General features: G+C 46.5%; 1 protein-coding gene across 1 annotated transcript in view; it reads left to right on the forward strand.

The window, feature by feature from the left end:
* lrp6 (low density lipoprotein receptor-related protein 6) overlaps positions 1–12,573 on the forward strand; it is an 87,413-nt gene that overhangs the window by 57,169 nt on the left and 17,671 nt on the right. Inside the window, exons 12-16 of the mRNA XM_080757462.1 lie at positions 804–988; positions 3,286–3,612; positions 5,833–6,035; positions 6,559–6,770; positions 10,484–10,674. Of these exons, the coding sequence (XP_080613588.1) occupies positions 804–988; positions 3,286–3,612; positions 5,833–6,035; positions 6,559–6,770; positions 10,484–10,674 (1,118 nt within the window). The remainder of the gene's footprint in view (positions 1–803; positions 989–3,285; positions 3,613–5,832; positions 6,036–6,558; positions 6,771–10,483; positions 10,675–12,573) is intronic.

Consider the following 12,573-nt stretch of genomic DNA (forward strand, 5'->3'; position numbering starts at 1 on the left):
CCCTATGAGCTTGTAGATCTGCAATCTTTCTCTAATCTTTTGAATATTATACTTTTAAAACAAACATTTTTTTATCTCAAATCTTTGCTTCATAGCTTCCCCATGCTTCCCTGGCACAAACTCTTTTTTTGAGATGGGGGAGTTCGCAGCCAAATAAATACATGTTATCTTAGGTCGGAGGTCCTTGACTTGAAATAGTTTGAGAACCACTGATGTAGAAACATACCCAGCAAGTCAAATGACGTCATGATGACGTCTTCCGGTGACGTTCAGGACAAGGCCAGATCACAGCCCATATGGGGATGATCTTTACGTTCAGGACTAGGCCAGATCACAGCCCATATGGGGATGATCTTTACGTTCAGGACTAGGCCAGATCACAGCCCATATGGGGATGATCTTTACGTCATTTCCAGGACGTCTTCTTCACCAGTTTAAATAATATATCTTATTCTGGGCCAGATCTGACTAGTTATGATATGACTTAAGTTGATCTGGCCTCGATCAGACTCTCTCTGATTCATCCAGGGACGTCCGTCTTAGTGGGTTTCAAGTTTGTTGAAATCAGGTGATATTCTGGGCCAGATGTGACTAGTCTTGGTTTGACTTGATCTGGCCCCGATAGAGACGTCACTAATTCGTGCTTGCTGGGTAGGTCTTTCAGAAAACAAGTATACTATTTCCGCCATTATTGGCACATGGAAAGAATAACATATAAATAAAGGCCATATCTCAAAGGATTGTGCTTAAGCCATTATGTGATCATTGTGACAGGCGTACTCACGCAGTTTTTGTTGTTTTAGTTTCATGTACTGGACGGAGTGGGGGGGCAAGCCCAAGATCGACCGCTCTGCGATGGACGGCACGGGTCGGATCACGCTGGTGCCCGACGTGGGCCGCGCCAACGGCCTCACCATCGACTACGCCGAGCGCCGCCTCTACTGGACCGACCTGGACACTACCCTGATTGAATCGTCTAACATGCTTGGTGAATATGAACGCGTCCTACTACTACTACTCGGTGTTGATTTTGACAGCGAATTTTGATTTACTTTTTTTTTTTTTAATACAATTTTTGCTTAGTTTTTGTCATTATTTCAGTCACGTGAAATGTTTTAGTGTTTTAGTCGTAGTTTTAGTCTGGATCTCTTCTCCACTACTCCCTCCTCGCTAACATTTTAAAGTTATATTTTTTGGGCCTTTTATTGATAGGTTGAAAGTAGACTGACAGGAAATGGAGGGGGGGGGGGGGGGGCTGCGCCACGCCGTCAGCAGCCTATAGGTTTACAGACGGTTGAGCTAACCGCCTGGGCCCCTCCTCCTCCCTAACATTTTAGTCTAGTTTGTATTTGTTGACGAAATTGTCAATATATTTATTCTCAGTTTTAAGCACCATAGCTTAGTTTTTTATTTAGTTTTCGTCAGTGGAAAAAAGGTAGTCATAGTTTTGTCGACGAGATCAACACTGCCCCTTTTCATGTACTACCTAATGTACAGTAGAAGTAGTGCCCGACAGGGACAGTATATACAGTCTTATGAGCTTCAACCATGTATCAGATGACGGTTAGAGGAATATGTTTCCCATTAGTGGATCGTGCCTGTCCTGCGTCTATATTTAGAATGGAGAAGAGGGGGGTGTTCTAAAAACCCACTGAAACAAAAGCTGCTTTCCACTATTGCTCTTGTCCTGAAATGTACCTCACGACAAAATGGTAGGAAAAAAGTGCTCAAATGTTTTTTTGTCAATACTGCAATGTAGAGCCGGAGTTCAAAACTTACTCGAGTAAAAGTACAAAAGTATTTGCATCAAAATGTACTTACCAAAAGTAAAAGTACTCACTATGTAGAATGTCCCATCCCATTTAAAGTTTTCAAATGTATACAAGTATACACATAATTTTGGCTGAAATGTATATAGGGCTGACGTGTTTTGTAATAAATTATGAAAGTAACTATTAACTAACGTGTTGTCGTGTTCAAATAAATGTAGTGGAGTAAAAGTGCAATATTTGCCTCTGAGATGTAGTGGAGTAGAAGTAAAAGTACTGGAAATTGGAAAGTACAAATACCTGAAACATATTCTTAAGTACAGTACTTAAGTAAATGTACTTAGTTACTTTACACCACTGCCCAGGACGGGCCGGTGGAAGGATAGAAACCAGGCGCAGCATGTCTCCTCGCCGAAACAACAACCACACACACACACACACACACACACACACACACACAGATACTGTTATTAGGCCGGGGCCGAGCGCTACACTGCTACAGAGGTCCGCGCAACAAGTAGCAATTTTGTGTGCAGAGGAAAATAGCCCCGGCCTTTTTGGCAACGTTGGATCTGGAAGGAAGGGACAGAAAATAGCCTTTTTTCCTGCTGGCAGATGTTTAGACAGCTACTGGTTCTCAAAGTGGGGTCCCTTTTTTGGATGGGGTCATTAAAAAGTTGGAGAACCACAGGTTTACCCCCTCTATTTCTGCATTAATAACCCCCCACCCTTTCTGTTTCATTTTGCTAAGCCCCACCTACTCCACTCTGAGATGGCAAGCTGTCCTTCTCACCCATTGATATGCATGTTAAATGATGGGAGTACTCCATATAAATTCAAAATGAAATCGATCATTCCAGTAGCGAGAGCTTCAAAATGTCTTCTAAATCCAGTCAACAAGGCCTGCAGTATTGGCTATGCACTGGACAAAATGTGCATGACATTATTTAAATGAACTAGAAATACGAGGACATTTTTGAGGGAGAAACTGCATCCAACTCAATCAATTTAACGACCGCCTGACGGGAGTTACGATGATTAGTATTATTGCCATCACCTGGGTGGGTCAGTCGTGTAACTTTCCCGAAGTTAAGCTGTGTATGTGATCAACAACACAGCCATGCAAATAACATTGACGGCTATGAGGTGACGGGAGCTTGCCTAGCAACGTTTGCTAAACTATTTGGCTTTTGGGCTGGGGTTTAGCGAAGGGCAAATTCCACTGCATGTTTTTTTGTGAGCGTACTACCTACCTACCCCAGTGGTTCTCATTCTTTTTCATGACAAGGACCCCCAAATTGACACTAATTAGCCCGTGGACCCCCATTTGAAGAGATATGCCAGGGACCCCCATAAGAGAAGATATTTTTACGGCTCTAGCAGTGATTCTCAACCCGTTTAATTTCAAGGACCCCCAGTTTGACATGAATTAGGCTACGGAATCCTGGGGCTCCTTGAGGGAACTTTGGGAACCACTGACATATCCTAAAGTTGATTCTGATTCTCCACTCCCCAGGCCAGGAGCGCGAGGTGATCGCCGACGACCTGCCGCACCCCTTCGGCCTGACGCAGTACCAGGACTACATCTACTGGACGGACTGGAGCCAGCGCAGCATCGAGCGCGCCAACAAGACCAGCGGGCAGAACCGCACGGTCATCCAGGGCCACCTGGACTACGTCATGGACATCCTGGTGTTCCACTCGTCGCGGCAGGGCGGCTGGAACGCCTGCGCCGCCACCAACGGCCACTGCTCGCACCTGTGCCTCGCCGTGCCCGTCAGCGATTACGTGTGCGGCTGCCCCGCCCACTACTCGCTCAACCACGACAACAAGACCTGCAGTGGTGAGAGAGGGGGATGTGGGGGGGTGGGGGGGGGGAGATACTCTGACGCACTTAACCCATCAAAGGACCACTTCACCACTTTTCAACCTATCTTCATATAATAGGTCCTCACTAATAATCATGAAAAAATGGCACGACGCGCTGTAAGCTTGTCGATCTGCTATTATGCTGGGATTTAAGTGGTTAATACACACACACACATGCACGCACACACACACACACACACACACAAATATTTAGGTGCAGTAAAGGTTACATTCACAAACTCATGGATATGTCCTCATGATATAACACACATGTCACTTAGCCCTCCATGGGCACAAGCAGTGGCAGCTCCGCCATATAGGGCAGCAGAGATGGCACACTTTGCCAGCCTTTTTGCCTTGTCTTTGGGCGGGCATCCCAAGTTGTTGAAAACCTCCGACAACCAGTCTGTGGGTATGTCCTAGGCTGGATCACCAGTCACCACTACACTTGTGAGGAGGGCATCAACAATTTTAGGACAGCAATGAAAAGATTGCCTGTATCTACTGTACAAGCTCACGGCTTGTAGATTGGCTACTTTCGGATTCGTGTCATATAATGAAATAGAAAATAGGGAAAACCACTAAACCCAAAATCGAAATGACTGATCCTAACCCTAACCCCCAAACTTGAGTCATTTCCTAATAGTAAGCCTAGCTCTAAAATACATGTTTTAACCATAAAACAACCACTTCTCTTCTGAGGACCAGGAAAACGCTCCTCGCCAATGTCTTATTTCTCAAATTTCTGCTATGCTTGTGGGGCCATTTGGCCCAGACAAAAGTACAGTAATGCATGTGCACGCACGCACCACACACCACACAAGAAGACGGATCGGATATCCCAAATATTTAGAGCCTCTGCTTTTGTGAGTGCGCCGTAGATGCAACCTGACAGTTTGTGTGGCACTTTTAAGACCTGGTGTGTCCTCTTAAAGTGGTCACACATGGGGGGGCAAGGGGCACAGGGTCCGTGCTGGGTAGGGTAGGGGACTGTCGGCCGCTTGGCTCTGCACTGCAGCTCCCAGATTGAAAGCAGCAGTTCTGCAGCAGTATACGAACGGCCGATGACTGGATGGATGGATGGGTGGATGGGTGGATGGATGGATGGATGGGGGTATTTTCTTTTTAAAGCACGTTGCGGTCGGCTCCACCACTCTGCCAACTTGGCACGGGCCTGGAAACTGAGGCCCAGTTTAAATCCCAGCTCTCCCTCCGTCTCCGTGTTTTGACATAGTAAAATATATTTTTTCCCTAATCAGCCAGAGGCTCCCCGGGGGAGGCCAGGCTTTACGTGTGCGTGTGTGTGTGTGTGTGTGTGCGTGTGTGTGTGTGTGTGTGTGTGTGTGTGTGTGTGTGTGCGCGCAAACATGTGTTGCCCGTGTAACAATGGACTAGCGTTGGCAGCGCATTCAATGGCTAGCCTTCGCCTTTTGTTAGATGTTTTTATAGGCCTGCGATAGCGGCATTTTTCTTTTTCTTGAGCAGCAAAAAAAACCGCAACAAGCTTTGAGCGGTTGTCCTTGTCTGACCGGGCCTAGAGCGGTTTTGACACTTAATTGGAAAATGTTTACTGCAAATAATAATAATAAAAAAAAGTAAAGGAGCCAATGCCTCAAAATGATAACGACCAGCGTTGGGCAACACATGGTACCTCGCTGGGACCCATTTGTGGGTCGCAGAGTGCAGACCCATTTTTGTGGATCCCTTTATTTTATATATTTTTAACTTCACGTTTGTAAGTAGTTGAAATAGCCGATCTACAAGCCCACAGCGCTGTGTGAAGCGACACGTTGTGAGCTTGTAGATCTATGCCGAGCCGATGCTAGTCGGCAGTCTGCGGTTGGCTCTGCGTCCAGCAGGTGGCAGCATATGGGTTAAAACACCTGCGGCTTATAGTCCAGTGCAGCTTGTATACTGTACACATTTGTTGTTTTCCCTAAATTTTGCTCGTGCGACTTATATTCAGGTACGCTTAATAGTCCGGAAATTACGGGTAAAGTCACGAAGCTTTTTTAACGTATGAAAATGTTTTAACATAGAGACAATTATGACAATACTATTGCAATTATCTCAAATAATTGCGATTAAGACGATTATGTAATAATCGTGACAGGCCTACTCACGACCTCTGCTTCCGTCTCTTGTCGCCCCCTCCTCTCCTATCCTCTCCTCGCCTCCTCTCCTCTCCTCTCAGCTCCCACGTCCTTCCTGCTGTTCAGCCAGAAGACGGCCATCAACCGCATGGTGATGGACGAGCAGCAGAGTCCCGACATCATCCTGCCCATCCACAGCCTGCGCAACGTGCGCGCCATCGACTACGACCCGCTGGACAAGCAGCTGTACTGGATCGACTCCAAGCAGAACGTCATCCGCCGCGCGCAGGAGGACGGCAACATGGTAACCAATCGGACGACGACTAGGAGGTGGCGGCCCGCGGCCCACTCCACTGTACCGTCGTTTTCAATAAGTGAACAAAATCTGTCGATTATTCATAGGCAAGGGATAATTAACACAACGGATGCGCCAGCATATTTCAAAATATAGGCGCTAGAGTGCCAGCAGATATGGCAGATTTTACTCTGAATGGTCGTTCCCACCCCCTCCTTTGTTCCCCCCAAAAACCGGGAGGCATAATCTTCCATTCTTATGTCACGCTGGTCACGCCAAAGTCTCTCTAGTAGTGTTTATATTCCAAACGAGATGTATGCTGAAGTCAGAAATGAAGACTGAATATAGACGGAATATCCTTCTGGTATAAAACCATGGAGAGTTCCCTAGGTTAGGAGTTACGAGCCATTCTTTTGAGGCCGTAAACAAGGAAGTAAATGGCAGTGCGCATGCTCGAAACGGCAAGGAGTACGGTGCAGAAGGAGGCCAACCAAAAAATAAATATCTAACCTGCCCCCCCTCTCCCCTGCAGAGCATGACGGTGGTGTCCAGCTCGGTGGGCGGGCCCAACGTGGGCCTGCAGCCGTACGACCTGAGCATGGACATCTACAGCCGCTTCATCTACTGGACCAGCGAGGTGACCAACGTCATCAACGTGACGCGCACCGACGGCAGCCGCGTGGGCGTGGTGCTGCGTGGCGAGCACGACAGGCCCCGCGCCATCGTGGTCAACCCGGAGAGAGGGTCAGTACAGTGGGAACCGGAGGAACTCGCCGCGGTTTTATCCGACTCGCCGCGGTTTAGTGCATTTTAGTTTTACTTCACCTTTGTTTAAATTGCATCGAATTGAGAGAGAGAGAGAGAGGGTAGTTGTTTAGCGTTTACACTAGATGAAGTACCGAAACAATGTACCGTAATTCGTTAGTAAACAATATCCTGAAATATCATTGGTATTCATATGCTCACCTTTTTATCATTATCTAGCTGACCATTTACTTGCACAACATAATTTGATCACTTTGGAAATGAACTTTAACATCTGTGGGTTTGACATACTATACTGATGAAGACTGCATGTTAGCATAACGATGAAGACACTGAGACTTGTTTCTCTCCACTTTTCGCTGCTGCGAGTTCTCCGGTATTCAGTAGAGTAACCACCTGGTGAACCAACCACCAAGCTCTATGTTGTTGGTATTCAGTACAGTAACCACCTGGTGAACCAACCACCAAGCTCTATGTTGTTGGTATTCAGTACAGTAACCACCTGGTGAACCAACCACCAAGCTCTATGTTGTTGGTATTCAGTACAGTAACCACCTGGTGAACCAACCACCAAGCTCTATGTTGTTGGTATTCAGTACAGTAACCACCTGGTGAACCAACCACCAAGCTCTATGGTGTGTTGATGTTCTGTTCTCCGGTATTCAGTAGAGTAACCACCTGGTGAACCAACCACCAAGCTCTATGTTGTTGGTATTCAGTACAGTAACCACCTGGTGAACCAACCACCAAGCTCTATGGTGTGTTGATGTTCTGTTCTCCGGTATTCAGTAGAGTAACCACCTGGTGAACCAACCACCAAGCTCTATGGTGTGTTGATGTTCTGTTCTCCGGTATTCAGTACAGTAACCACCTGGTGAACCAACCACCAAGCTCTATGGTGTGTTGATGTTCTGTTCTCCGGTATTCAGTACAGTAACCACCTGGTGAACCAACCACCAAGCTCTATGGTGTGTTGATGTTCTGTTCTCCGGTATTCAGTACAGTAACCACCTGGTGAACCAACCACCAAGCTCTATGGTGTGTTGATGTTCTGTTCTCCGGTATTCAGTACAGTAACCACCTGGTGAACCAACCACCAAGCTCTATGGTGTGTTGATGTTCTGTTCTTGGCGTTTCTGGAACATCTTTTGAACTGTGTGGTGGAAATGATTAAGTGGTGGAAATCCTTTAGTACCCGACGAATCGATTCCGTGTCTGAGGGCTCTGATTCGATTATAAATCGATTACTGATGCGTTTTGATTCCAATACGTGGTTTATTTCCCCCTCACTGTGTGACTTACCAAACAAAGTGCTTTCTAATGATCCATAATGAAAACCGATTAATTTGCTTCCATTATCTCTATACAAACATATATATGAACAGTTTTTATGCCTTGGAGTTTAAAAAAAATATAGGAGCTAGAGTGCCCAGCAGATGAGGCAGATTTTACTCTGAAAAGCCATAGCTATGAGCTTGTAGATCTGCTATTCTCAATAAATAAAACCCCTCTATACATTCATCTGAAAATGGATGCAACCTTTATTTAGAAATCACATTGAGGTTCGAGACCTCATTTTCAAGCGAGACCTGGCCAAGACGAGGCCATGGTAAATAAATGGTGCATTCATATAGCGCCTTTATCCGTTTGACATTCACCCATTCACACACAACATTCATACACCGACGGCGGGGGAAACCATGCAATGCACCAACCTGCTCATCGGGAGCAATTAGGCCCGGGGTTCATTGTCTTGTCTCAAGGACACTTGAGCCCGGGATCGAACTGGGAACCAAACGGTTCACCAAGTGGCCGCTCTACCTCCTGAGCCACTGCCGCCCTGACCCCCAGTACAACACAATAACGAGGCACAAGACAACAATTGCACAAGTTCTGCCTGTACATCGCTCAATGACTCATCTTGCCTCGGTTTTAACAGCAGGCGCCATGCACTGCAACCCTTTATGCCAATGTAAATTATGACCGCTTTTGTTGACCAAATTTGATCCATCATGGATCAGAACATTGTCTAGTTTTGTGTAAAACAAAAAAAGAGAGATTTCTTTTCCAGACTCTTTTGTTTTCCATTATTGTGCATCCTCCCTCGTCCAAACTCGACAGTGTTGGGTCATATTTTGGAGGCAGTGGAGCGGTAACAAAAGCCATGTTCCTAATCACACGGTAATTTGTTTTCCTTCATTCACGCTCATGAATCTCCCAAAAAGCCATCTCGGCTCCACCGTGCCAAAGCCAGTCGCTTTCTTCTGCTTTTTTAGGTTTTTTTCTCGAACCAAAATTGCAGGGTTTCCTCCCGGGACCCGGGCTCCAAACAGCCAGTGATGGGGGGGGGGGGGGGGGGGGGAAGTACTCACGTTTTTACTTACGTAAAAGTATCAATACTGCAATATAGAAATACTCTGTTACAAGTAAAAGTCTGGAATAATACATTTTACTTGAGTAAAAAAATTCAAACATATTGGTATCAAAATGTACTTAAAGTACCAAAAGTATGAAGTAGTCATAATGAGAAATGTCCCATTTCAAGTTTTCAAATGTATAATATTCTTTTGAAAATAGCAAGCTACAGTACAAGCTCACAACGCATTGTGAGCTTGTAGATCGGCTAAATGTATATAGGGCTGAAGTGGTTACTTTATGTTTTGGTAATAATCACACAATTCTACAAAGTAACTAGTATATACAGTTTTCAAATTATTGTAGTGGAGTAAAAGTCCAAATATTGGAAATTTGAAATAGTCAAGTAAAGTACAAATACAATTTCACATAACACTGCCAACACTGTCTCTCTCTGTCATTGTGTGGTTTCCTTGCAAATGAAGCGCACAGAATCGCAGATGTTCTGGTCCCCAGATTTGAAACGAAGGTTCAACACAGAGATTCCAGGCTAATATCTATGCAGTGATATTAATAATAATGATCAAAATGTACAAAGTTACTAACGTTTTCAAATAATTGCATGTGGAGTAAAAGTACAATATTTGCGTCTGAGATGTAGTGGAGTAGAAGTAAAAGTATCGGAACTTGAAGTAAAGTACAAAATACAAATCCCTCAAAATTGTTCTTAACTCCAGTCCTTAAGTAAACTAGAAGCTCGACCAGTCTCGTTCTAGCGACACGGGAAAAACGAAACAAAAAAACAAAGGTGTAACGTAGAAACCTGTGGCCTGTAGAATGAAGTTACCATAGGTGCGCGTCAAGATCCTGACCCCCAATGTATATTGTAAAAATCTAAGGATAATGACGGGTCCGTTTGGTCCCCGGACCCTACTTCTTTACACTAACCTGAGCAGCATACCTTTTCGGGTTCAGGATCGGGTCGGGAGCGGATGATATCGCTACGCCATGTTGTAGTCATTGTTTGTAGTCAAAAGGCAGGAACCATCAATCTGGAACTTCCTTTTTCCTCAAACGGAATTCTCTCAATAAAAGCAACACGCTACGAGAGCTTTTATTGTTGTTCTTCCGGTTTGAGGGAAAGGACGTTCCAGATGATGGTTCCTGCCTGATGATGACTACAAAACAATGACTACAACATGACCTAACGATATCATCCGCTCCAGACCGGTTCACACGGCAATGTTGTAACACAGACCAGGCTTTCCCCCTGAGGTGGAAAGCCTGGTGACGCGAGGTTATCTTTGACACCGTGCGGTTCCTCCTCTCCGCTGCAGGTACATGTACTTCACCAACCTGCTGGACAGATCGCCCAAGATCGAGCGCGCCGCTCTGGACGGCACGGAGCGCGAGGTGCTGTTCTTCAGCGGCCTGGGCAAGCCCGTGGCGCTGGCCATCGACAACGAGATGGGCAAGCTGTTCTGGGTGGACTCGGACCTGAGGCGCATCGAGAGCAGCGACCTCTCCGGTGAGTCTCCTGTGCTTTTATTTTTTACCCCCTCCACAATTTAGCCGCCGGGACAATTTTTTTTTGCCAGCTACGGATATTTTCATACCCCCCCCTTTACACCACAACGAAAATCAGCTTTTAACATTGGTCCGGTTTCTAGGCAACGCCTCCGTCACCCCCAGCATCGCTCCCGACATGTTAACGCACCTGGTGAAAGGTAAAGAGCGTGAGCTAACGCTAATAATAGCCGATCGTTACACCGGTGGTCTTCCAGGCTGGGAAACGGTAAATGAATAAATGAGCAAAATCCCCCTGGCAGGGTTTACCTACACTCTGCTAACGCTGAGCGTGGCACAGAAAGAATTAATCCCACCCCCCCCCCCCCATGTGGACAGTCTTGTCTGCACGCTGATGCTGATAAGCAGCTGTGAAACGGGACTGTGCGCCGACTGTTCCGCCAGTGTTGCTCGATGTCGCAGCATCGTGTATTACTGATAATTAACATGGGATTAATCATTGAGCCGTAGATCATTTGGCGTTTTGTTTGCAGCCGCTCGCACTCACAGAAATGCGTGTGTGTGTGTGTGTGTGTGTGTGTGGGGGGGGGGGTTATCAAACTCTTGAGGGCAGCACAACTCAACTCAACAAGATTCTGTTCCACTTCACATGATCCCAGGGAAGCCTTGGGGAAGTCTAGCCAGCAGTATGAATCCCATTTGGGGCGGAGGGGGGGGGGGGGTTTGACACTATAAGGAGAGAAGCGAGGAGCAAATGTGTGAACCACCACGGAGAGTGTGTGGGGGGTGGGGGGGGGGGGGGGCTCCGCAGTCCTTAAGGACACGGGGGAGCATTGTGCCTGGCGAGGAGAGCTCTTGGCTCGGAGCCCTGCGCTCAGCACATTCCAGCCATTCTCTGGTGCCCCACACAGGCTGACAGGAATGCGAACCATCTGCAGCGATCCTTGGGAAAAAACGGGGAAGGGAAGAGAAGGGAGGGACGGCCGTGGGCTGCAAAGCAAACACTCTTGAGTGACTGACTGCACCGTCAGAGCTGCTAGAGGAGAGATCCTACAGATCTGAGAGATCCTCTCTGCTTGTGTGACAGAGAGGAGGGGGAAGGGGAGTCACGTCCCAGGCTTATTGTAGTTAAAAATGGTAAATAGTGCATTTATATGGTGCCTTTATGCAAGGCGCTTTACATTCACCCATTCACACACGCACACATTCACACACCGATGGCAGAGGAAACCATGCAATAGGGTTACTATTTCTGCTGACTACCCCATATTACAATAATAAACACTAAAACTAATAGGCCCTCTGTGGTCCTCCTGGGGCAGATGTTTGTGCATCATGGGTGGGAGTCGATTTCACAAACATTACCGTTCCTCTAGCCCTATGGTTCTCAAAGTGGGGTCCCGGGGGCTCCCAGTAGACCTTCAGGGGGTTTACTGGGAGTCCTCCGCACTTTTAGCCTGCCTCCAACCCCTGAATCGCTCGCCACATTAAAAATTTATGTTCAGGCGATTAGGGTCTGGTGACGCTCCCGAAGGAGATCTCAGACTCGGTTGGAAATCCAACCGACGAATCAGCGTCGTTTCAACTCGATGACGTCAAACAACAGTGCCGTCCAGACACAAACAAACATGGCTGCCCCCACTGCGGTAACTCACGGCCGTATCAATCTGGCTATTAAATCGACGTATGATAAATAATTTCTTTACAGACACGAGCGATTTTATAAACATCATCATCCGACATATTTTACCGCTTTTGTTTACATACTAGTAGCGCTCGTTGGCTGCGTTTGTTTGGTTAGCAAACAGGTTAGCCATAGCCACATGATTGACACAATGCCATCTGCTTTCCTACTATTCTGATTGGTTGGTATGAACCAATCACCGAAGACTGCCTCTTT

Source organism: Protomyctophum bolini (genome assembly GCF_963924005.1).
Source record: "Protomyctophum bolini genome assembly, chromosome: 23".
Lineage (NCBI taxonomy): Eukaryota > Metazoa > Chordata > Actinopteri > Myctophiformes > Myctophidae > Protomyctophum > Protomyctophum bolini.